The sequence below is a fragment of the Acinonyx jubatus genome, chromosome A1 (assembly GCF_027475565.1).
Source record: "Acinonyx jubatus isolate Ajub_Pintada_27869175 chromosome A1, VMU_Ajub_asm_v1.0, whole genome shotgun sequence".
NCBI lineage: Eukaryota > Metazoa > Chordata > Mammalia > Carnivora > Felidae > Acinonyx > Acinonyx jubatus.
In genome coordinates, this window is record NC_069380.1 from 210,472,186 (window position 1) to 210,498,035 (window position 25,850).

Below are 25,850 nucleotides of genomic sequence, written 5' to 3' on the forward strand. Positions count from 1 at the left end.
ACATGGTCATACACACCAGAAGGCACGTGTGCAGACACCCACATGCACAAGTACAGATATAATTGTGGGAAAGCATGGGTTCTTAATGGGGCACCTGGCTGGCTCAGTCAGTGGAACATGTGACTCTCGATCTCAGGGTTGTGAGTTTGAACCCCACATTGGGTGTGGATCCTACCTCCAAGGGCCAGCCTTATGTGACTGCACTAGTTGGATGTCCAAGAAGCCAGCCCTGGCCACAGGTGCCCAAGCTAAATATGCTATAGTGGAAGACTGTGGAAATCCAAACTCCTCTGAAAAGCAAGAAAGTAAAAATTTGCTCAGACTGTCATTTCACTTTGAAAGTAAAAATTGTTGTGAAGTTTAAGTGATGTTTTAGTCTGGACAAATAACTTCATTCCTCAACACCTCTCTACAGAGTGTCTTTATGAAGCCTGACGTGGCCTTCTCAAATAGAATTGATGGCTTTCATCATGCTCCTTCCTAATTAGTGTAATTACAATGTTAAACATTTGGGCTTTAGAATCATACAAAGCTGGGTTCGAATCCAAGCTCTGTCAGTGACTAGTTGTGAGACCTGGGCAAATTACTTGCATCTAGTTTCTCACCTGAAAACCAGGATAATGCTATTCATCTGTGGCCCCAGCGCCGCTATACTTGTTAGGCTTAATAATGGCAGTCTAGCTGGAAATGAGGCTACAGGACTTGTCCTGAAACTATGTTTGCAAAACTAAGCACATTCGCTTTCACTTAGATTTTTGGTTTATTTGGAGTGGCTTTGGGAGGCATGCTTATGGAGATGAAGAGGGCAAAAAGCATTAGTCACAGTACCTGACACTGAAAAAATTAACTGCCAATATTTACTAGCTTTTCATACTAAATTTCTTGACAGCGGGGCCCTGTTTTATTCACTTGTGTCTAGCATAATGCTTAGCACCAAATGTGAAATGAAAATGGATTTTCTTTGCAATTTGCACTAAAAATGAGGATTTTATCGATTACTTGGGAGAGTGGATAAAATAAGTCTCTTAAGGGCTTTTGTATTGTTAGAAACACAAAGAAACAGGGGCGCCTGGGTGACTCAGTTGGTTAAGCGGTGGACTTGGGCTCAGGCCATGATCTCATGGTTTGTGAGTTTGAGCCCCCATATGGGGCTCTCTGCTGTCAGCCCAGAGCCTGCTTGGGATCCTCTGTCTCCCTCTCTCTGTGCCTCTCTCCCACTCACACACTCTCTCTCTCAAAAATAAATGAATATTAAAGAAAGAGACACAAACAAAAACAAGTGGAAAAATGAGGTTGACAAGGCCTTTTATGATGAAACATTCAAACCTATTCCTAAGTGCCTGTTAACACTTGAATTGTCTCATCTTTGTCTACATTCAAAGTAATAAACCTGGACGTCATCGATGTGTATCTGGAACTCATACGGGAGATTTCAATACACCACACTTTTGGAAGTTTTGCACCAAGACTGCAAGCAAGAAGAGAACGAAGGCAAAGAACAACTGCTCTCAACTTAGTGACCGCAGGATCATTGGACGACAGCGACATTCTTGCTATCCAATCGCCGGGGAGTCCGGAGAGAACGCTCTCTGGATTGGTCTGAGGAAACATCTCTCCAGGTTCATTCACGAAGTAGCTTGGCGTGGGGCTCCGGCCGGTAGTGCCTTCTGGCCAATCACAGAACGCATGAGGCGGGTTCTGCCGGAGTGGAGCCTATCTCTGAAGGCGAATCTGCGCCCGACAGACCCGCCCGCCGCGAGCGGAGGGGGCGTGGTCTCCGGCTGCGGGTTCCCGACTCCCTGGGCTCGCGCGCGGAGTGGGCGGGGCGAGTGGTGTCAGCGGCGGAGCCGGATGCGGGCGTCGCCGGGGCCGCAGCGGCCCTGGGGATGGGCGGAGCCCCAGCCGCCAGTGCTGGTGGCCGCCGCCGCTGCCGGAGCCCGAGCGGCCGCCTCTGCTCCCGCGCGTCGCTGCTTCCTAGGGCGGCGGTATGCTGGGGAAAGGGGTAGTCGGCGGTGGCGGCGGCACCAAGGCGCCCAAGCCCTCCTTCGTGTCGTACGTGCGCCCAGAGGTGAGGGGGCTCCGCGCGGGCGGGGCGTCAGGCTGGAGCTGCCGGGGTTAGGGGCGCCGGGAGCCCCCTCCCCGCTGCGGGGGAGGGCCGCGGGCGCTTCCTGTGCGGGTGCGGGAGGAGAGCCGGGCGGGGTGAGGCCCTCGGGGGCGCGCTGAGATCTGTCGCGGGCTGAGGTGGGGACCTCCGGCGCGGGCCGGCAGGTGCCGGAGCGCAGGGCCCGGTCGCTGGCGACCAGGTGAAGGGGCCTGAGCCGGGAAGGTGCTGCGGCCCGGGACCCCCCCTGCCTACCTTGGCGAGGAGCTGGGGTTCTGGGCACCGCGCGGGAGGGGAAGGGCTGGACGCTCCGGGCTCCCGTGGGGACCTACCCGGAGCCCGCCGTCTGGGTGGGTCTGCCCTTGGAATTTCTCAGTTGAGTCTTCAGAGCTGCCTGCTTCTAAGAGGGCTGTTTGATGCCGCCGGCGGGCTACCGTGCACTGCCTCCCGCCTCCCATCTGCAAGCAGCACAGTTCTTTCCCTTGTGAATTCCCCTCTGTCATTTCTTCCCCCTTTCATCTCACCCCCACTTGCTTTCCTCCTGGAGTTTTACTCTTAAGTTCATTCATTCATAAAATATTTTTTGACCTCCTGCACTATTCTGAACAAAACAGATCTCCGCTCTCCTGGAGCGTATTTGATGGAGATCAGAGTAAACAACAAATAGAATAAATATAAGTAAATTATATGGTTATATTAGAAGGTGAAAAGTATCATGGGAAAAAGAAAAGGCATCATTTTCCTCCATGTCACAGTGGCATTTGAGCAGACTTGAAGGATGTTGGGGTCTGAGGGAAGAGTAGTGCTAGTAGAGGGAATGGTCTGGAGTGTTGGAGGCTCATCAAGGAAGTCAGCCCTGAGGAAGCCTAGTAGGTGAGGGAGAAGAGTCCCAGGAAACCAGGTTAGAGAGGTTACAGCTTGTTGGCCATGCTGAGGACTTCTTGAGTTCCCAATCCAAATGCCTAATGAGATGTGTTCTCATTTTGGATTTCTGAAGGTTTTTCCTACTCCTCTGCCCAGCACTTTAATCAGCATGTGCACGAGCACTATCAAACCTCTGGTCTTCAGCTGTCTTCCTACCCCTGTAAAGCACAGGCAGGTGGGCTGTGGATGAGAGGTCTTGATCAAGGACTGCTTCCATAAAACCACCTGGGGCCTGAAGCCTTTGCACATGCATCTTCAAATTCACAATGTGTGTGTTTCCTCCAAATGGAGAATACTCTTGAAATGGGTCTTATTTTTAATCCTAATTGAAAATAAAAACCACTTCCTCCTTTGATGCTTGATGAAGGAGTCAGGGTCATCTTGAATTTTCAATAGGTTTCCCTCGTATCATGAGTAAGTAATGTCAGTTTCTCTTTGTGTCTTTTATGATTGATTTGATCTTTAACCTTTCCTCTTCAGTGAGATTGAACTACACATGGAAAGTCTGAAATGTGGCCAGAGTTCAAGAATGTTCAGATTTTTCATCCACCAAGTGCACATGTTGTAGTTAGACATGTTTTCCCTCTTTGCCCACAGTGCCTGATATATTTCCTTTGAGGGATAATTAGGGAAGGGGAGTGGTTCAGCCCCCAAATGGTCACATTTTTCAGATCCTCCTAGTTGGCAGTTTTGTTTTCTTGCCATAAAATAATGCTGTGTAGATACTATGTTTCTTTGTTGTAATCTGTCTCTAAAAAAATTTTTTTAACAGAGGGAAGGGCTCTGACCTAAATTGCTTATGGTTTTTAAAAGATAAAGGTATGAGGGAGTGAGAAACCAATTTGTTTTTTAAGTGTATAGCTTTTGCTAGATATCCTATTATTGGAAATTCATGTGAGCAGCTTTGAGGCATAGCTTATGTACCTCTGAAAGTACTGAACCTGGTAACCTTCTGTTGGTTCACTCAGTAGGAGTCGTCCCTTTTCTGGACTGCCATTCTTTTTCTACTGCTTTCCTTCATATTGCCCTCATCTTTACTGCTTTGGTGTATGTCTTCCTATCACATTTCTTTGTATGCGGTTTGCTTTTGTTAGCTGGGAATTTGCAGGTTTCTTAGGTATCTTTTTGCTGGTAGGTCACTGAGCTGCCAGAACAATCTTCACACCTTATGATGTAATGATACCTGTGCCTAGTAATGAACTTGTTCTTGGCTGATTAGATCTTGGAAGGTTCAAGAGTGGCTTTCTTCAGTATGCTAAAGAGTCTGTCAAGAGTCAGCACTTTGTGCAAAAAACAGAAGTACTTAACTGGATAAAGTATTTGAAGATGATGCTTTTAAACATGATGGCTTATATGTTTTTTTGTGCTAAGATTGACATTGAACAGCCTAAAATGAAGGATAGTAGTTAGTTTCCACGTGGACCTCTGCCAGAGTTAACTTGGGTTCTTCTGTCATTGATTCTAAGTCAGTGAACGTGAATGTTAAAATCCTGAACTGTAGGGGCGCCTGGGTGGCACAGTCGGTTAAGCGTCCGACTTCAGCCAGGTCACGATCTCGCGGTCCGTGAGTTCGAGCCCCGCGTCAGGCTCTGGGCTGATGGCTCGGAGCCTGGAGCCTGTTTCCGATTCTGTGTCTCCCTCTCTCTCTGCCCCTCCCCCGTTCATGCTCTGTCTCTCTCTATCCCAAAAATAAATAAAAAAAATAAATAAATAAAATAAAATCCTGAACTGTAGTTTAGGACCTTTGGTCATGTTTTGTAAACTCTGCCCGGAGAGTTATAAATCAGTAAAGCTTGTAAGTGGGAAGCCAGTGGCTCTGGAAATTGAGGTGAATAGGAGAGAGAGGACTGGATCATTCTTGGTGGTACCTGATGGCTGGTACCTAGAAACATCTCAGCATCACTGCCCCAGCTGAGTCCCAGACAGACGGTGCAAAGGAAATTGTGCCTCTGTACAGGGGGATCCCGGGGTGCTGATCTCCCCTTCAAGGAGGCATTTGGTTATGGTTTGGGAGCCAGATCTGCTTTTCTTGGTAAATAAAGGAGAAGCTGTAGTTCATTATAGAAAAATAATAAAAGATAGACAAAGAATTTTTTATTTATTTAAAAAAAAATTTTTTTTAACATTTATTCATTTTTGAGACAGAGAGAGACAGAGCATAAATGGGGGAAGGTCAGAGAGAGAGGGAGACACAGAATCTGAAACAGGCTCCAGGCTCTGAGCTGTCAGCACAGAGCCCGACGCGGGGCTCGAACTCACGGACCGTGAGATCATGACCTGAGCCGGAGTCAGACGCCCAACCGACTGAGCCACCCAGGCGCCCTGACAAAGAATTTTTTAAAGGAAAGTTATAAGCAACGTGGAGTGTACCCTGTCAGATATGTGTGTAGGTGTCTGCATATGTCTTTTCCAAAGTGGGATTAATATTGCTAATCATATTATTTTGTAATCTGCCTTTTCACCAGAGATCTATATTGTAAATGTCTTTCCACGTCAGTTGTTAACCTATAATGTCATTTTCAATTAGACCCAATAGGATGCTTGGGTGACTCAGTTGGTTAAGTGTCCAACTTTGGCTTAGGTCATGATTTGCAGTTTGTGGGTTCGAGCCCTACGTCAGGCTCTGTGCTGACAGGCTGGAGCCTGCATCGGATTCTCTGTCTCCCTCTCTCTCTGCCCCTCCCCTGCTTGTACTCTGTCTCCCTCTCTCTCAAAAATAAATAAACGTAAAAAAAAAAAAAAATTAGACCCGTTTTCCACAACAGAAATACTGTGATGGGGAGATGTTAGGTAGTACAAAGAGCCAAAAAAAAAAAAAAAAAAAAGGCAGAGTGATTTTTAATGGATTTCTACTTCATCACCTTCTCTGGTGCTGAGTATCAGTTCTGATTGTTCAGGACTGCCAGTTCTCTGGTCAGTTACCTTGAAATTGTAAGCACTGGTTTGGTATTTATAGTGATTAGAAATGCTTATTGTCTGTGCCAGGAAGAAGCTGTAGATAGAGGACCATTAGATGGTCCTAAGGGAAAGTTCTGATTTAGCAAGAGCCGGGTTCATTGTGATAAGGGAGTTGAATAAAAGCTTCAGGGTGCTCCTGCGTTGTTCTCTGAAACTAAGACCAGGAAGAATCCAGCTTTTAGAGTCTGTGGTACTTGTGTCCATATTTGTATGATTTTCCAAGTATGATTTAAATGGACTTTCTAGTAGAATTTAAGTCAGTGTTTGACTTGAATACACTAATAAGTTATCAGTTACTTACTTGTAACTCACAATCCTGAGATCAAGAGTCGCATGCTCTACCAACTGAGCCAGCCAGGTGCCCCCCATTTGTGGATTTTTAGATTTGGGAGAGAATTTAAAGATAATCTCCACCACTGTACTCTTCTTCTGTAACACAATGTGGAAGTGCGGCCTCGCAAGGTTAAATGTCCTGTCCACACCACACAAGTATTTCAGACCAGAGAGAACTGTCTCCTGGAGCCAGTGGTGCCCATGGCTAAGCCAGGCCCCTGGGAGCTTAGGGAATACATAGACATGGGAAGAAAAAAGCAAGAAAAGAAACAAAGCTTAAAGAAGGGTAAAAAAAAAAAAAAAAAAAAAAAAAAATCCAGACTTAAGAGCCAATTTTATCTTCTCATTTAACCCTTAGGGAAAAGAATGCATTTGATTGCCTAATCTTCACTTACCGCCATATCTTTTCATGGAAAGAAGTGAACCTATCTATGATCTAGTGTTTTTCCAAGAGATAATGGCCGGGCGGGGGGTATATATCAGAATAATAAAATGAATAATTACCAATATTTATTAGGCACTTCTGTGTCCCAGGAACTGTACTTCTCTCATTTCATCCTTTCAACTATCTTATGCAGTGGATACTATTCCCTCCGTTTTGTGTGTTTAGATGTGGAGAGAACCAGTGAAATTAGTACCTTGCTCACGGCCATAGCTGGCAAGGGGTGGTGCCAAGATTTAAACTCACGCAGTCTGACTCCAAGGCTGTTCTTCCGTACTTACATTTATGAATGCAGGGAGTATTATTAGTGAAACATGCCTGTAGTCATGATCGGCATTCACATGCTAAAATGCTTTCTCATTCGTGTTCTCTAGTAGCAGTTTTGTTCTTGGCTTTTGGTAGCTTCTCCACTAGGTGACTGTGAGTGGATATAAGGGCCCCTTGGAGATTCATTCAGCTGATATTTACTTAAAGCACCTGCAAGTACGAGGCATTGTTCTGGAGGTTGACGAGGCATTGTTCTAGAGGTTGGGGATACAAAACAGATGAAATGATTGAGATTATTTTTGGTGGAACACTACTGTGCTGGACTACTGACTTTGATGAGTTGGGTGGATCCGTGGCTAGAAGAGATTGGCTTATCCTAAATCAGACTTCCTTGCTCAGTCCCAGCAATAAAAAATACCTTTAGGGGTGCCTGAGTGGCTCAGTTGTTTAAGCATCTGACTCTTGATTTAGGCTTAGGTCAGGATCTCACAGTTCCTTGGATTGAATCGCAGAGTCAGGCTCTGGGGTGACAGCATGGAGCTTGCTTGGCATTCCCTCTCTCCCTCTTTCTCTGCCCCTCCCCGGCTTGTGTATGTGCACTCTCTCTCTCTCAAAATAAATAAACTTAAAGATATACCTTTAAAAGCAAATCTAGATCCATTCACTTTTCTTTTTTAAAGACTCTTAACTTTTTTCCATTCCAAACTAATTTTTTGATGACTGCAGAATTTTCTCTTTGAACTTAGAGGTCATTGACAGTGATATAAAGGACATCAAAAGTTCTTCCTAAAATGACCACTTTCTTAGCTGTGGCTTTTATAGTCTGATGATCTCTCCAAAGCTTCCGCTTTTTCTCTCCTGCATGTGCTTCCTGCGGCATCTCCCTGGATCCTTTCCAATACCATTCAACTTCTGCAGATGGAGCATCAGAAGATGTCATGAGGCTACGTCCGGCAACACTTCCTGCAGCTTGATCGAACAGCTGCCACACTGACAGCCTCTGTCTCAGAACCCGATGCTCTCCTGCACCCTGCTTTCCTCTGTGATGGTGAAACCATCAAAATGTTGGCTGCCATCACCAAATGTGATGGCTACCATCGAAATCTTAGGCTGAGGGCAACCCATACTAGAAATTTAAAGTTCTAGATTTTTCTCTGAGCATCTTCAACAAGATGTTTGACATTCTTGGAATAATTTCACATTAAACCATCCTGCATGACGGGGTTTTTAGAGTTGGATTTTTTTAAATCACCTTAAAAGATGTATGCCTATTTTTATGATAAAGACAATATTTAAAAAAAGAAAAAAGAATGTAACAAAGTTGCAGACTTCCAAAGTTAGAAAAGTAAAATTACCATTAATTATGCTATCTTAACCAAAGCAGTTATTTCCAGTTGTTAGTATGTTCTTGCTTTGTTCCCAGTCATAATATATGTAAAAATGTATAACCTGCATGTGGTTGTCATGTTTGAAGATGGTACTGCTGATCTGTGACAGGAGAGTGTGCACTTTGAGTTGTTTTACCAGCAGGAAACTACCCTTAGTTTCCCATGAGTTATGCTTGTGGCTTCTGATGTGCTTTGGGGAGACAACAAGAAGATCGGCGGGTTTGCAGTTTAATGAATCATTTAAAATAAACCGCTTGAGAGAGGTTGGGAGGTAGGATTGAGCTGGAATAATTCTTTTTAAAAATTTTGCATGGAATAATTTTTAAAAAAATTTTTTAAAGTTTATTTATTATTTATTTTAATGTTTATTTTTGAGAGAGAGAGAGAGAGAGACCCTGAGTACATGTGGGGGAAGGACAGAGATGGGGAGGACAGAGGATTAGAAGTAGGTTCCATGCTGACAGCAGAGAGCCCTGTATGGAGCTCAAACTCGGAAACCTTGACATCATGACCTGAGCTGAGTCGGACACTTAACCAACTGTGCCACCGAGGCGCCCCAAGTTTGTTTGTTTATTTTGAAAGAGAGAGCACGAGTGGGGTGGGACAGAGAGAGAGGGAGAAAGAATTCCAAGCAGGGTCCATGCTGTTAGTGCAGTGAGCTCAGGAGCCATGAGATCATGACCCCAGCCAAGGTCAAGAGTCAGATGCTTAACCAACTGAGCCCTCCAGATGCCTGGAGCTGGAATAATTCTTACAACCTCTAATCTTTTGTTGTTTTGGGAGGATGAAGAGGGGAGGTACAAATGGAGCAGAGTGAAGCTGCTCAAGAGCTAGAAGGGCCACAGGGCCACTTCTGTCCTTAGTCCCCTCTGCATGCCTCCAGGGTCACAACTCTAAGGAGGGCAGACAACCGCTTATTTTGGCTGTGAGTAAGGCCGTCCTCTAAGCCTTGGTTGTATTTCTACCTGGAAGATGGAAATCATAATAATAATAATCTCTGATAGGTATATGTGAACATTTATGAATATTAAGTGTGATTATGCAAGTCCTTAGAGTACTTGGCACATGGTTAGCCTTTAGTAGATGTGGGCTCTTGTTGCTGTCACTAAGTTGTTGGTCAGGACCATTTGGATGGTTTCAGAAAGTGCTTAATCATTAATCTTAGAATACAGAAATCTTTCCCAGCTAAGGTATTAATGAAAGTGGAGTATTTAGTTGTTGTGGTTGTTGCCATGGTATCATGCCCAGAAAATTCACTGTGTGGTAACTCTTTCTTAGAGTGTTTTTCACTATCTCTGAAAGTTTCTTTTCCTCTTTTCTTTGTTCCTTTATATATTTGAGAATGATTTAATTATATTTAAAATTCCAACCTAATGAGAACACTTACTAGTTGACTTTTTTCATTATTAACATTCGGCCTTTGACATTTTGCTAGTTTTGTGCTGGAGATATATTTTTCCCTCTTGCCTCATTTCTTTTTTTTTTTTCTTTTTTCTTTTCTTTTCTTTTTTTTCTTTTTTTTTTTCTTTAATCTCTGCCTCCAACATGAGGCTTGAACTCACAACCCTGAGATCAGGAGTCGCATGCTCTATTGACTGAGCCAGCCAGGTGCCCCCATTGTCCTTCATTTCTAATGACTCTATCATAGGCCACATTTTGTCCATGTATCACCTCTGTTCAGTGGTTTACTTAAGGTATGAGTAAGTAAAATCAGATTACCCCTGGAAGTAATAACTTTATTTAAAAGGCAGTTGCAAGCCTGTGCTGTTTTGCTTTCATGGGTAAATACTTTTCCTAAAATAGTATAATCATCACTTTTACCTCCTGTGCCCCTGTCCTTCATTATTCCCTATAGACTTCAGTGGGGGAAGCCCTTCAGAGGTGGCATCTAAGCCCTCAGTCATTTGCTTTTGGGAAAGGGAAGGGTTGCAGCCACAAGAAAAGCAGGGCTTGTGAATGGAAGTCCTGGACACCTTGGTGAAATATTTTGAAGTCTGCCTTTCCTTTTTTTAATTTAATTTAATTTTTTTTAAGATTTTATTTTTAAGTAATCTCCACTCCCCAAATGGGGCTCAAACTCACAACCCTGAGACCAAGAGTCACATGCTGTTCCAACTGAGCCAGCCAGACACCTGTCTACCCTTCCCTTATGACAGATTGCCAACCCCTGTTTGAGACAGTGGTCCTGAGCTGCTGGGTGTGTTGCTTTTCTTGCTAAGAGAGTTTTAAAATTCCCAAGAATACCTTGAAGGGAATGAGCCCAGATTTTTGGATAAAAAAATCTCACTGTGTTCTTACCTTTTCTCTAGACATACAATCGAATTCCTGTTTTGCTTTAATCCCTTGAGATCCACTTCCCAGTGTGGTTTCACCTTTCAGATTTTTTTCCTCAACTGTAACATTGAATGACCATCTTCCCTGCAGGCTGACTTTGAATGTGATAAGAAATAACCACGTGTACATGACATGACTGTTAAGATGCTATTATTTAAAAAAAAATTTTTTTTTTTTTTTTGCTTATTTTTGAGAGAGAGAGAGAGACAGAGTGTGAGCAAGGAAGGGACAGAGCGAGAGGGAGACACAGAATCTGAAGCAGGCTCCAGGCTCTGAGCTGTCAGCACAGAGCCTGACACGGGACTCGAGCTCACGAACTGTGAGATCATGACCTGAGCTGAAGTCAGACGCTTACCCGACTGAGCCATCCAGGCACCCCTAGATGCTGTTATTATTGATAGTCACTTGAATTGGGAGAATTATCGATCGTGTACCTCCCATTTGCACCGTGTTAGAATTAGGAATGCATAAAAACAGTCTGTGCTCTCAGGGGGTTCACATTCTGTTAGAGAGACAGCAAGTCAACAGATGGCTCTAATGCACAGAAGTAGGTGCTGCCTGTTCATGAAGGAGGCGTGCACAGAATGCTTTTGGAGCACAGAAGGCTGCGGCAGCATTCGGCCTCATGTGAAGGCAGCGTAGGACTTGGAAAGGGCAGTGTGAGGGTGGGTGCTGGTGTGGGGAGGAGGGGGATGATGTAGTGGGCAGGCAACAGGGACAGCTCGAAAGGCTCATGGGCATGTTGGGCCCAGGTGGTCGAAGCATCTGTTCTCATACCTTATGTAAGGCGTGGTGGGGGGTGAAGTGGGCTAAATCCTGAAAAGTAGAATCCGAGGGGTGCTGCTAGGACACGCAGGCTTGTTATTCTGCTTTCTGCGAATATACTGCTTTACCATGAAGTCAGTCTGGCCCTTTGTGAGCCTGTAGGCACCTTCTCGTTTGCTCCTGGTTCCTCTTGGTCCAAGACCACGGAAAAGCTCCTGTTCCAAGGCTTTTAGCTCCTTGCCAGCTATTCAGCTGACCTAGTATTTGTGTAACAGTCCTGGGAGTGGGGCAGGAGGTTGGTGCACAGAAGGCAATGCCATGTGTGTTTGCAGCTGTTGTTAGTCACGTCAGTTAGCTTCGACTCTGAGATTCTGACAGCCCTGTAACTGCCACCTGCTACTTTTCTCCAGCACTTGTATACATTCCAGTGCTACCCTCTTTAACTTTTAGTGTAATGTGGTTAAGAGCACAGCTTTGGAATTAGAGCTCTGCTACTTGCCTTGTGGATTTGGTCTGGGTATTTAACTTCTCTGAGCCTCGGTTTCCTGACCTCTGAAATGGGAATAAAAACAGTTGTGTCTAGCTCCTAAGATTGTTGTTAGTCTTAAGTGAGGCAGTCCATCGAAGTTAACACAGTACCCAAAGTGCAGCAAACCCTTATTAAATGTTAATTGTTGTAGTAGCTATTACCTTTTACCCCAGAAGCTGCAGGTGTGTGTGTGTGTGTGTGTGTGTGTGTGCGCGTGCGCGCGTGCGCATGTGTTCATTCTTTGGGCCATAAGTGCAGGTCCCGATAGTGGCGACATTTCTTATGTTCCCTTCTAGCATTGTTCTTCCCTTGCACTCTCAGAGGCTGGTCACCAGAGTGGGGGGTGCTGTCCCTTTTGCAGGTGCCCACAAAGGACACCTTTCCTCTCCATCCAGAGGGCTTCCCTTCCTTCACAGCTTTCTTTTTCAGTAAGCTCTTTCATGGATTCCTTCTCTGTCCTTCTGTCACAGTGTTTTTCCTTGTCTTGAAGGCATGCAGGAGGACCTGAGGTTTGGGCAGTGTTTCATGTCCTGGGCCTTCTGTCCGATCCAGCGTGGCTGTCTTCCTTTTAAATTAGCCTGCCAGTGGCCCCTTCTCTCCCCAGCCAGCCAGTTATACTCCTGGCCATCACAGTTTCCAGGGTTCCCTTGGGGGGTGCCCTCTTTGCTGGTTTGTCTTCACTTCCATTCATTCCGCCCTCCTTGCTGTGGTTGGAACCACAGACCATAGATGCTTACCTGGTCTCTCCCTCTACCTGAGTCACCCTGCACGGCACAGCCAGGTTCCTGCTGGGTGCAGCCTGCGTGTGTCATTTTCCCATTTAAGAGTCTCCTGTGTGCCTGCCGCTTTCCCAAATCTTAACACCCTTTCCAGACTCACTGCAGATTCCTGCCTTTTTCTGGTTTGTTGAGAGAGTGTTAGTTTGCATTTGGGAGGTCAGGACTCTGTTCATTTTTTTCTGTGTGATTTTGAGGGAGCCCCCTTGACCTCTTTGGCTGTCATTTCCTGATTCATAGAGTTGGCCTAGGCAAGTGCTTTTGAACCTATGTTGCCCAAGGAAATTAAAAAAAATTTTTTTTAAGTTATTTGAGAGAGAGAGTGTGTGAGCAGGGGAGGAGCAGAGAGAGAGGGGGAGAGAATCTGAAGCAAGCTTTACACTGTCAGCATGGAGCCCGATGTGAGGCTCGAACTCACAAACTGTGAGATCATGACCTGAGCTGAAACCAATAGTTGGATGCTTAACTGACTGAGCCACCCAGGTGCCCCTCCCCCCGTTATTTTTTTTTTAAACAGCATGGTTCTTTGGGGGAGCTTTTTCAAAATAAATACACTGTACCAAGTCCTGGTTTAGAGATTTGAATGTGCTTTAGGGTCAGGGAAGGGTGGGGGGGGGGCACCTCCTGTAAGTATCTACATTTTTTTTTCTGTTAATTATTATTTTTTCCTTCATCCCCTATTGAGAACTGCTATTTCAAATGAAGTCATAGGGGAAACCCAAATAGAGAAAAGTGAGTGAGGAGTGTAGTGGGAAAGGCTGCTGGCCAGGGAACACTGAAGGCCAGAGCCACTTCAGCCTCTCTGTGTTCGCCAGTCTTTCCTAATTGGCATTCTCCCTTTCTTTTTGCCCATGGTACAGGCTGTCTGTAGCTCTGGGTTCTTTGTTGCTACAGTCGAGCATTTATTCTCTACTCCTTGTGTGTAATTGCTTTGTGTCTGCAGATCTTTCTCCAACAGAGCTGTAAACTCCTTGGCCTGCAGTGCCACAGAGTGTGGCCTCCTGGAGGTCAACGTGGCTTCAGAGAGGACTGTGGCCATCCCAAGAGGGGGCCTCAGGAGAGCTGGTGGGAGCATCGTTCTGAGCCTCTTTTTTATTTCTCCGGGAGAGTGATTGGGGTGGTGAGGTGAGAACTGTGGTAGGCCGTTAGTGTGGTTCCGGACTCTGTTCTTGGTCTCTATACCCCAACAGTCATCTGTTAGAGTGATTGTTGTCAAGAAGCATGAATGAGTAATGCTTTTACTGTCATTCAATAAGTGATGAGCTGTCAAACCAGAGTGAGGGACTTAATTTGGGTCTTAGCGAGCAGTTACTTTTCTTCCTTTAAGAAAAAAAATCCGAGATAAGGGGAAAAAGCAGTCTAAATGTGAATGCAAGGATTTAGAATGGGCACATGAGTAAGTATTGCTTAGCTGTTAGGGTAATGCACTGTTACAGGTTGTCTCCTGTTTCCCTGTCCTGAACACTTGTTACAGTTGAAAGGACACTTGATGCTATTATTTTGTAATAGGAAAAAGTTTAAGATTCATAGTTACCTAGGGCTCAGAGTGGTGTTAGGGTGGTGTCAGGGAGAATAGGGGGGATGAATGCTAATGGGCACCATGTTTCTTTTAGGTGTGATGAAAATATCCTAAAATTGATTGTTGTGATAGTTGGATAACTGAATATACTAAACACCACTGAATTATGTGCTTTAAGTAGGTGATTTGTATGGTGTATGAATTTGCCTTTTTTTTTTTTTTTAAGCAAACTCTGTGCCCAATGTGGGGCTTCAACTCACAATCCCAAGGTCAAGAGTCATATGATCTACCAACCGAGCCAGCCAGACGCCCCTGAATTTGTATCCTAGTACAACTTTTACAAAAACAAAGTAAAAATCAAAAGTACTAAGCCAGGTGTCAGAACTCCTGCAAACAAGTTCTGGCTTCATCACCTGTTTAGCTGTATGAGTCCAGACACACGATTTAACCTCTTGGAGCTTCATTGGCCTTATCTGTAAAGCAGGGATGAGAATACCTTACAGGATCATTATCAAGATAATGACATGGGACATGTGAAAGTGGACGTAGTGAAACCTCCAGCAAATTATACATTTATGTGTTTAAGTTAGACACATATTTTTGTGGATAATAGATGCTTAGTCTGAAATGTTATTGAAAGTTCCCAACAACCCTATGAAATGAACACTTATTAAAGGCTGAGACCTGATCTGCATGGTGAGTAAATAGCAGAGTCCTTAAAGACCAGATACCTGAACCGGCTTAGTCTGTGGTCTGTTACTTTGAGCCCAGACAGAGATTGTCAGTTCACCTCTTACTGCATGTCTGCTTTCCTGGCTTCAGATACTGTTTTCTTGTTAGAGTAATTGTTGCTTGTATGCCAGAGAGTATATAGAGGGTATAGAGTGGAGCTGTGGTTAGCAGAGCTGTTACCTGGGCATGCTTTCAGAGGGGACTGAGCCTGCTAGCAGGCTGGCTCTAAAGCGAGTGAAGCCCTCTGGCCAGGAGCAGGGAACTAGCAGTCTGGGAACCAGCTCCAGGAACAAATCCTGCCTAGATTTCCAGCTCCCTAGAATTGGACAGTAGGTACATTCATTTAGCTTCTAGGCTGTATCTTCAGTGATAGAGCTTCATATTTAAAGTCTGGCTTTGCATATGCCCCTGTCCTATTGATGGGACTAGAATGTGTTTCAGAAAGAAGTGTGACAAAAGTTGGTAAGACTTGGCACTAATCATATACTTTAGTACTGATCATACTTAGGTAGTAATTTAAAAAAATCTGTCAAGAACTATGCTTAGGATAGTTAAAGAATATTACCAGGAAGAAGAATTACTTGTCTCTTTGTATGTTTCTGTTTATGCATTCTTTTAGTAGACTTTTCTTGACAATTTACTATCTGAGGCTAGAAAATACATACAGGTACAGCCTCCTCCCCCATTTTGTGTCATCGGTTGGGGAGGCTGACAAGGTAAGAGATTGTTGCAATACAGGAGGGAGGGGCGATCGGAGAGATCTTGGCAGGGGTCTTGAATTGTGTGGACGGTTGAATTGACTGATGGGTCCAGTGGCTTCACTGGGAGCTAGATGGTGACAGTGTGGCTGTGGTCACGGGAGCATGCAAAGTGAGAGGTGATGGTGGCTGAAAGTAAAAGCAGCAAAGGGATGGACAGATGTGGATGGATTCTGGAGCTATTAATAAAGCAGAGCAGACAGGTCATGAGGGCAGGGAGTAGTAAAGAATGACTGCTGGGTCAAGGGAGGTGGGGGGGATCGGTTAAATAGGTGGTGAGGATAAAGGAGTGCATTTGTTGTGATGAACACTGGGTAATGTATGGAAGTGTTGAGTCACTACATTGTATACCTGAAACTAATACTACACTATATGCTAACTAACCGGAATTTAAATGAAAACTTTAAAAAAAGAGGGACATCTGGGTGGCTCAGTCAGTTAAGTGTCCAGCTCTTGATTTTGGCTCAGGTCATGATCTCATGGTTTGTGAGATCGAGCTCCGTGTCTGCACTGATAGTGTGGAGCCTGCTTGGGATTGTCTCTCTCCCTCTCTCTTTATGCCCCTCCCCCGAATAAATAAAAATAAATAAAAATTAAAAATAAAATAAATAAATATATTAAATATATTTATATATAAATAAATAAGTAAAATATACATAAAAATAACTTTTTAATGGTTTACTTATTTTTGAGAGAGTGCGCACACACGTGTGAGCTGGGGAGGGGCAGAGAGAGAGGGAGACACAGAATCTGAAGTAGAATCCAGGCTCTGAGCTGTCAGCACAGAGCCTGATGTGGGGCTTGAACCCACGTACGGTGAGATTGTGACCTGAGCCCAAGTAGAACACTTAGCCAACTGAGCTACCCAGGTGCCCCAGTAAATAAACATTTAAAAAAAATTAAAAAAAAAAAAAGAGAAATGAATGACTTTTGGGTGTCTGTTGATGGGACCGATCATTGAGCCAGAGCCCAGAGAAGGATGAACAGGTTTGGTGGTGGGCAGCAGAGTGATGAGCTGGTTTTAAAATGTGAATTTGGAGGATGTTAGGAACATTCCCGTGCAGGTGGGCAGGAGGCTGTTCAGGTGTCTAGGCCTGGAGCTTTTGAATAGAGATCTGGAGTGAAGAGCCCTTTGGGGGTCATCCGCTATATTGCTGGAAGTGACGTGAGTGGGAGAGCTTGTGCAGGGAACACGAGTCTTGTGAAGAGGGAGGAGGACCCCGCCTGGAAAGGAGCCTTGCAGAGGAGCAGCCAGAGTGGTGGTTTGGCCTGGAACTAATTTCTGCTTATTTTCAGGTCTCAGTATAAATGACACTTCCTGAGGGGAGCAATCTTCTCTAACCCTGTGTGAGTGCGGTTTGGTGTTCCTGCTGTGTTCCCATCATGGCCTGTCCGTCCCTGAGAGCAGCACTTCGCACACATCTTTGTTACGCATGTACTGTGGTCGACTCCTGTGTGCTCTGGGTGGGGAGGCAGAGGCAGTGTGTTCTGTTCTCTCCTGGGTTTGCTGTGCTGGAGTACAGCAGGTACGCGAGAAGTGATCGTTCATCGGTGAAAGAGGGTGCGAAAAGGCAGGGGTAAGACGGTGCCCTGGAGAAGGATGTGGCCAGCAGGCAGAGGCAGGTTATATTATAGTGAAGAATATGATTCTGATCAGGTAAACTGAGGCTCAAGTCTCACTTCACTTAACCTAGGTCGGCCTTGTTTTCCTCATCAGTAAAATGGGAACGGTAATGGCTGTTAACAGAGTTGTGAGGATTACATGAGATGATGCAGTCTTGATATATAATCTTTTGTAGGCTTCTAGTATTTATTGCATTGTTCACCCACTGTTCCAATTATGACTTATTATTTGTCTGGATTTAGTGAGAGCAGAAGTCAGTTCTTATTTATCTTTTTATTCTCAGCATTAGGTATTTAGGATGTTCGGGAGCTGTTTGTTGAAATGAATTGGTATGTATTAGAGATGGGTCACCCCGCAGCTCTGAGTAACCAGACATTCAGCTTGAGTGTTGACTCACTAGATTTGCTCCTCGGGCTCATCGGAGCCCTGTGCTTTGGGCCACTCCTTCTCAGAAACAGAGTTCTGAGAAGAGATGCCATTGACAACGTTTTAGTGCCAGGCCACGTGGATGATCCAGGTTCCGGTAGGTGTGTCTCCTTTGGGCCATCAGCTTGCGGAAGAATGGGTGGCAGTTGTCACAGATTGCCAGGAGAGGAGCGCTTCTGGCTCAGCGTGGGGTGGGCTTTTTAGATGATGTGGGGGCACTGGCAGGTCCTAGGGGTGGGTGGTACTCCTGCGGCTCCTTTTGATCTCTGGGGTAAACCGTGCGGAAACAGGAAGACTTGTTATTCATGCCCTTGTTCTCTTTTTAAATTAAAACAAACAGTAGCCAAAACATTGGGGTAAATGTTGAAATAAGGAATTCGTGACTACAAACCCCAACTCCTATCCTGCCACTGTGGTAGAACTGTTCCCCATTTATGTTCAGCCACTGTTGTGACTGAACTCAGGCCACTGGGATACCCTAGTTTGGAAACTGTGGGCATGCTGTGACTGCTGACAGCACTCTTTGCCATTCTTTTGCACCGTAATGGCACAAAATGCCCACACTCAGATGGAGTCGCAAGAGGTGTCACACAAATCATTTGGTCCATTTGTAACTGCTACGTTTGTTGAAAGTTTGCATCATTTTCTTTTTTTAATGTTTGTTTATTTTTGAGGGAGAGAGCATGAGCAGGGGAAGGGAAGAGAGAGAGGGGGACAGAGGATCTGAAGTGGGCCCTGCACTGTCAGCAGAGGGCCCAGTGTGGGACTCCGGCTCGTGAACCGTGAGATCATGACCTGGGCAGGAAGTCGGACGCTCAACCTACTGAGCCACCCAGGTGCCCTGAAAATTTGCATCATTTTCAAATGAGTTGGTTTTCAGGAGTCTTGCAGAGTTCAAGAAAAGTCTGTCAGTGTAACTAGGAGAACCAATTCTCCTTAATTATTAAAGAACCATACTTTTCTACCTTTTTTTCCTACCCATTGAACCAAGATACTTAATTGGGGTCAGCTAGGACTTTTATCCCATGTTTCATAGCTTTGGAAGTACGATTGTCACTGTTTGCTCTTAGGCAGCTGGGCAGGGAGTGTCAAGAGTTGAAGGATGGTGGGATAGAAGTAGTAAAGGGTTAAAATGGAGTCCAGGCCCCTCTCTGAAACCAGATGGCGATGTAAGGAAGCACACAGGCAGCTGTCACTAGAGGCTGGTTGGATTGGCTGTCGGATCCTGGGATGACGCCAGCCCCATCCACGGCTGTCGTGCTCCTACAGTTCTTACTGGACAGGCTTCACAATTTCTGGTCTTTCTGGATGAATACCACATGCATGACTGTGTTCAGTGGAACACACTCTTTTCTCCAGAACTTTACCATATGATTAGAGCATTTAGTGATGCCATCTATAGTAATGGCTCAAGCCTAGATACCATATCTTAAGCCATATGTTTCTCTGGTCCCTGCTCAAGTGGTTTTAAAACCTCTTGAAAACATCTCACTACTTAGTCATTGCTCATCAAATTAGCAAAATCTTTTGAACACGTACCATGTGCAGGGCCTGTATTGGATTCTGGGGATATATGGTGAGCATAAAAACAGATAAGGACTTACCCTCAGAGTTTAGATTGTTGGGGAGACAGACTTAAATACATAGAACAAATGTGAAATTGCAACTGTGACAAGGACTAGGAGGGAGAGAGATACATAGGGCTGTGAGAACCTGGTAATAGAAATGGCCCTTGTCATGAGATCTGATGGATACACAAACTTCATAGGGCAGAGAAGTAGAGGAGAAGCATTTTATAGAAGGAGCATCCTGTGGAAACAACTCAGGATGAGAATGAGCATGGCAGGTATGGGAGGTTGAAAGGCCAGTGTGGCCAATGTGCAGACTGAGGAAGAGGATGGTAGGAAACCAGATTGGACAGGTAGGTAGGGGCCAGGCTGCACAGGCCCATATCAAGTCATTGTCTTCATCCTGCCAATAATGCAAAGCAGACTGTGTGCTGAAAGTAACACTGCTGCTTTAGGGTGGAGAATGGATCAGAAAAGTGGACAGATGTGGGTAGACCAGCTGCAAAGCGTGTGGTCCAAATGGGTGGTGGTAGCTTGAATTAGGTGATGCTGGTGGAGATAAGAGAGGAACATGAATTCTAGAAACATTTTTAACAGGTAATATTGATGGAATTTGGTGATAGATTGGATATTGAGGGTGATGGAGAAGGAGGTGTAAAGGGGGACTCTTAGGTTGACCTCTAGATTACATGCTCTTGAAGGGAAGCACAGAATTGTCCAGGCAGTATATACAGCAGTATTAATTGTGGTTGGAGTGTCATGAATCAGAAGATTCCCATTGAACCCTGGAGGGTTTGTCGGGGTGATAGAGGCTTCGGCCTTAGCAGACCCGGTGGAGTAAGTTACAAGAGGTAACTCAGCTGGGGTTGAAGAAGCCCCAGAGTTCTTTCCCATGCAGCCAGCCATTACTCCTGTGGGGCACATGTTTTTTGGTGTTTGTTTTTTCCCTTCAGCTTCCTTCTGCCTCTCTACAGCACTCTCTCAGGTTTTCCTTGGGAACTCTGTATGAATCTTGATTTAACTGGTTTCAGGTGGGTCTGGCAGATACATTCACTGATTATTTTGTCCTGGTTTTCCTTCATTCCATGTAAGGGGCGGCATGTCGTATAAGGACACAGACTGGGCCAGCTACTGGGTTGGTTTGACTTCCACCTCCACATGTACTAGTTGGGTGTCTTCATCTACAAAATGGAGATAATAGTGGCTATAATAACACCACTTCAAGGGCTTGCTATGAGGATTACATGAGTTAATAAGTATAAAACCCTTTAACAATGCCTGATGCATACAACCCAAGAAATATTTGTCATTATTCACCTCTCAGGGCTGGTCTTTGAAGTATCCACTTTGGCATTTACAGATTGGACATTTATGATTTCTCTCTCTTTTTTAATGTTTATTATTTATTTTTGAGAGAAAGAGAGAGAGAGAGAGAGAGAGAGAGAGAATATGACTGGGGGAGGGGCAGAGATAGGGAGACACAGAATCCAAAGCAGGCTCCAGGCTCTGAACTGTCAGCACAGAGCCCGACGTGAGGCTTGAACCCACAAACAGCAAGATTATGACACCTAAGCTGAAGTTGGATGCTCAACTGAGCCACCCCGGTGCCCCTATGATTTCTACAGTCCACAAGTGACCCCTGAGTCATGATGTGTAGTAATTTGTAATGTTGAGAGGGAAGAAATTGTAGTTACTTACCCAGTTCTAATGATCAAGTTGGACAGCCTTTAATCACTCATCTAATAAATTCTCCCATGAAGACAACACCTTATACACACTCAGGGTGCAGCATGAGCAGGAGTAGGATGTACATGGGGGAATTTCATCCTGTCCTATAACCAACCCACTTTAAGATCCATATACAGACATGGGTGCTCCTTGTACCCTTGTTGATAACTGCTTCTCCTCTCTTCCATTCGACTGTGTTCATTCTCCCAGAATCAACAAGCAACGGATGTTATCACTCTTTTCTCTTTCTCAAAAACATTGAGATAGAATCTCCATATTTGTCAGTCTTTTTCTGTGGAGTTCAGAAAACTATTGTAAAATACAGGAGTGAAGGAACTATAGGATGTAGCCAATGAGAATCCATTCTGTCTTTCCTGATGCCTCCCTACTACCCAAAGAGATAGGTTCCCAAATTAAAAGAAAAATTCAATTTTTTGAAAGGAGGTTTTTTTTTTAAACGATTATTATTTTTTTAGTAATTTGCACACTGAACCTGGGGTTTGAACCCACAATCCCACGATCAAAAGTCACATGCTTTTTGGACTCTGCCAGCCAGGCACCCTGGGAGGGTTTTGTTTTTGTTTGTTTTGTTTTGTTTTTTTCTGATTCTCTTTGTATACCCTGATTTTTTGGAGTCCTCTAGGCTATTTCTCCTCTTAGGACTGGTGTGTGTGTGTTTGATTTGGGAATGGGTATTTGATGGTAGTGATTGTGGTACTTATTTTTTCTTGAATTATTTGTAAGAATTGGATAGTGTATATTTATAATTATTTTGAAGTATGAACCAAAGAAGGATTAGATATTAGTGATGTTTGTCTACAGTGTGCCTCCTTAAATTCCACTGCTCAAGTGTTTCTATAGGTTTTTATTCTCAAGTTCAGCAGTTTAGTCTACTTTCAATAGAATCAGCAGTCGAGAAGGTTTTACTTTTTGTACAGTATGCCTGAGCAGTCCATTCCTTGGATGTGGTATTCTTTTAAGAAAGCCATTAGTTTTCTCTCTTGGTCTTGTAATGGGTTCAAAGTACTTCATATTGCAGAAGATAAGACACAAAATGACCAGACCTAAGTCATTATGGGCTTTTATTTTTTATTTTATTTACTTATTTTTGAGAGAGAAAGTGTGAGTCGAGGACAGGCAGAGAGAGAGAGAGAGAGAGAGAGAGAGAGAGAATCCCAAGCAGATTCTACACTGTCAGCAGAGCCCAGTGGGGCTCGAACCCATAAACCGAGAGATCATGACCTGAGCCTAAGTCAGACACTTAATCAGCCGAGCCATCCAGGTGCCCCTGTCATTGTGGGCTTTTAGAAAACAAATCCTATTAATAGAAAAATGTCATTTCTTTTTCCTTTGCTTCACATATTCCTGTATCCTCTGTCTTACAGAATTAGGACCAACTTGGGTGTTGCTAATTGCAGGAGTTTCTGATCCATAAAAAAAAGAATTGAGAGGCCTCCTGAGTAGATTCAGTGTAGTTTAATGTAGGAAAAAGGACTGAGAGAGAAGTAGAAATTATTCTTACCTGTGACAGAATCTTGCATAATTGCCCCTCTCATGTAGGATGTTTGAATTCTTTGTTTATTCCTTAAAGGAAAGGACGAGAGAATGAAAGAAAAGGAAATCAAGAAGCACAGATACTGCTATGTCCAACAATTACAGCTCTCATTTACTGAACATATGTGCCAGGTGTTGGTACACATTTTTCTTCAGGCCTCATATTAGGTAGTATTGTTTCCATTTACATTGGAACAAACCAAAACTCAGGTTAAATGTTATGCCCAAGGTCACGTCTATAGGTAGCAGAGCAGGGTTTGAACTGTGGCCACATCTGTATCCTTATTGTAGTGCAGGCACCGAGAGAAGTTTGGAGAAACAAGGGGGAAAACAAAAATTATTCGTACAAATGCTGTATTAATAATACAGCTTTCTGCTGTAAAAAAAGGTAAATTTCATTCCCACCTAATATGTGGGTGCAAATACATTTTCCCCTTCAGATTTTCTATTTTAGCAGAGAAAACAAGTGTATTAAATGTCCATTTTAGAGCATGGAGCGACTTTGAGGAAATAAAATGTCTGTGTTTTGTCTTTTTAGCATCTTGGTGCCAAATGCGATTGAGAGAAATTGTGTTTTGGAACCTTTAGGGATGTTGGCTCTTGGAATTTGCCCTTCTGGCTGGATGAAATTAAGCTGAGAATAACAACTTCAGTTTTTAACTCCAGGCCCTCGCAAACAGTGAAGGGTTGATGTGAAGCATTTTGGTATATATAAGCATTCCGGCCTGATGAGCTTGGTTGTGGGATCGCCCTCCACACACCCCTGTTCTTTTCAAGATCAGCGATCTTCTGGCAGGACCCATTTTCTGCCTTTCCTGAGGTGCCCTGGGTCGATCCCACATTTGAGAAGATGGGCACCTTAAATATGAACTTGGTAAGAAACTAGAGAATTTACTTTTTGAGAATTAACGGAATGAAAACAAGCAGGCTGCTTTTCAGCCTCTCAGCAGATTCTCAGGAGTGTTAGCTGACTTTAGCTTTCAGATGCTTTTGTCCTGTATGTCCTGTACGGTGAAGTGCAGTTCTCTTAAGGGAGTTTTTCTAATTTGTCCTAATCAGTTTTGTAATAGGAGACTAGTTTCCTACTGTAGGCAGTGGATATTACAGCTGTTCTCCCTTTTGTAGGAGGAAACTGGAGACCATGTTAGAAGCAGTACTCAGCAGTGAAGAATGTAGGCTCTGGAGCTTGTTGGGGGTTGGGCTGTATCCTTGCTTAGTGACTTCCTATAAAAGGAAATTTCCTGAACCTCTTTAAGCCCCAGTTTCATCTTTAAATGGAGATAATACTAGTGCTCATACCTCTGTATGAGGATTAATGATAATACTAGTGCTCATACCTCTGTATGAGGATTAATGAGATACTAATGAAGAGCACTTACCTGGCATATAATAGAAGCTTAATAAATGTTGGTTATTATCGTTATAGTCAATGTGTGCAGTTGACATAAAATGATTAGCACTTCCATTTCCCCAGGCATTTGATGGGGAGGAGATGGGTTCACCCCAGGAAGTTGGGGGAGCAGAGAACAGTTATTTAGGGAAAGTGAGTTTTTGGCAGGACAGAATCCTAAAAGGTGTCTCCTGATTTTTTTGTTTATGGAATGTAAAGAAAGAATTCGACCATTTCAGGAATTGACGTAGGTAGTTTTAAGTAGTGTAAATTCTTTATCATCGGAAGATGCTACTTTTGGAGACAAAACAATAGGGTGGCCCTCTCCAAGCTGGCTGCAGTGTTTGAACTGAATTCCAGGCACTAGTCAAGATGATCACTAGTTTTCTAACAGGTGATTGAATTTAATGAATCGTTTTGCTCTGTCCTCAGAGAAAGATGATAGACCTGTCAAAAATAATAGTGCTTTCATTTAGTTCTGTGCCAATAACAGACGATGAAAACTCCATGAGAATTTCTAAATTACCAAAACACTCGTAGCATTTACATATGCAATATAGTCCCTCTTGCACAACATAGAGCAATGCATCAGAATCATCTGGGGAGCTTTTTGCACAACCAAAGGCCCAGTTGCATCCCCTGCACTCTGATTTTTTACACTAGTGGTGAGGCCTGAGCACCTAAAGAGGTAACAAGATCCACAGGTGATGGAACACTCCCCACATCTAAGAAGCACTGCCTCAGAAGGACTTGATTTATTAGCATCTTCTGGGATGTAAACTGTGGGCATCTCTAAAATACATCACACTCAGAGTGGTGTATTTTCTGAAACAGCTCTTTCTCTGAAACAGCTCTGACTTTCTTCTTTAGCCTTAAGATAGGCTGTCTTGCTTCTTCCTGCCTCGGCTGTTCCCAAGTTTCTTGTAATGCTTATTTCAACCTGAATTAACAATTTTAGAAAACTCGTACCACCCAGAGCCTTATGCCAAAAAACAAAACAAATTCCAGTTTTCTTTGTTGACAAAGTTGGTTGTGTCTTATAGAATTTTCCACAGTTAAGATTTGACTTGTTGCATCCCCATGGTGTCATTTAACATGTTTCTCCTGTCCCAGTGTTTCTTATAAATTGGTAGATTGACATAGAAAGTCAAGCTGATTGAAGTTAGATATTTTGGCAAGAATACTTAATAGATGGTGTGGTAGATTGCTTTAGGAGACTCACCAGGCCTCTCTTGTTGTTATGTTAACAGCCACTTATGACTGTTGCTTTGTTCCATTAATTCATTAAGGATTGCTAATTATGTTTGAATACCCAATAAACAGTGAACCCAACATGAAGGCATTTGGAGATATTTTCATTGAGAAACAGTGACATAAAACCTGGCTTTGATTCCTTATCAGGAGTGATTATATCCCATGGCAGTGCCTTGTGGTTTTAGGTTATTTGTTTATTTATTTTATTATTTATTAATAAATAAATAATTGGAGCGCCTGGGTGGCTCAGTCGGTTGAGCATCCGACTTCTGCTTAGGTCATGATCTCGTGGTCTGTGAGTTGAAGCCCCATGTCGGGCTCTGTGCTGACAGCTCAGAGCCTGGAGTCTGCTTCAGATTCTGTGTCTCCCTCTCTCTCTGCCCATCCCCAGCTTGTGCTGTCTCAAAAATAAATGTTTAAGAAAAGTTTAAAGGGGCACCTGGGTGGCTCAGTCGGTTGAGCGTCCGACTTCGGCTCGGG

The 25,850-nt window shown here is 44.0% G+C and overlaps 1 protein-coding gene across 4 annotated transcripts in view; it reads left to right on the plus strand.

Annotated features, from left to right (window-relative positions):
- Window positions 1–1,816: 1,816 nt before the first annotated feature.
- The window catches only part of MTMR12 (myotubularin related protein 12), a 65,672-nt gene continuing 41,638 nt past the window's right edge, over window positions 1,817–25,850 (plus strand). The window contains exons 1-2 of one of the 4 annotated variants that reach the window (XM_053201723.1): window positions 1,817–2,068; window positions 23,265–23,600. In XM_053201723.1, coding sequence (XP_053057698.1) covers window positions 23,577–23,600 — 24 coding nt within the window. In that variant the 5' untranslated portion in view covers window positions 1,817–2,068; window positions 23,265–23,576. Of the gene's footprint in view, window positions 2,069–14,568; window positions 15,033–23,264; window positions 23,601–25,850 lie in introns of those variants that run through there. The other 3 variants (XM_027074995.2, XM_027075015.2, XM_027075007.2) reach the window with 3 other exon arrangements.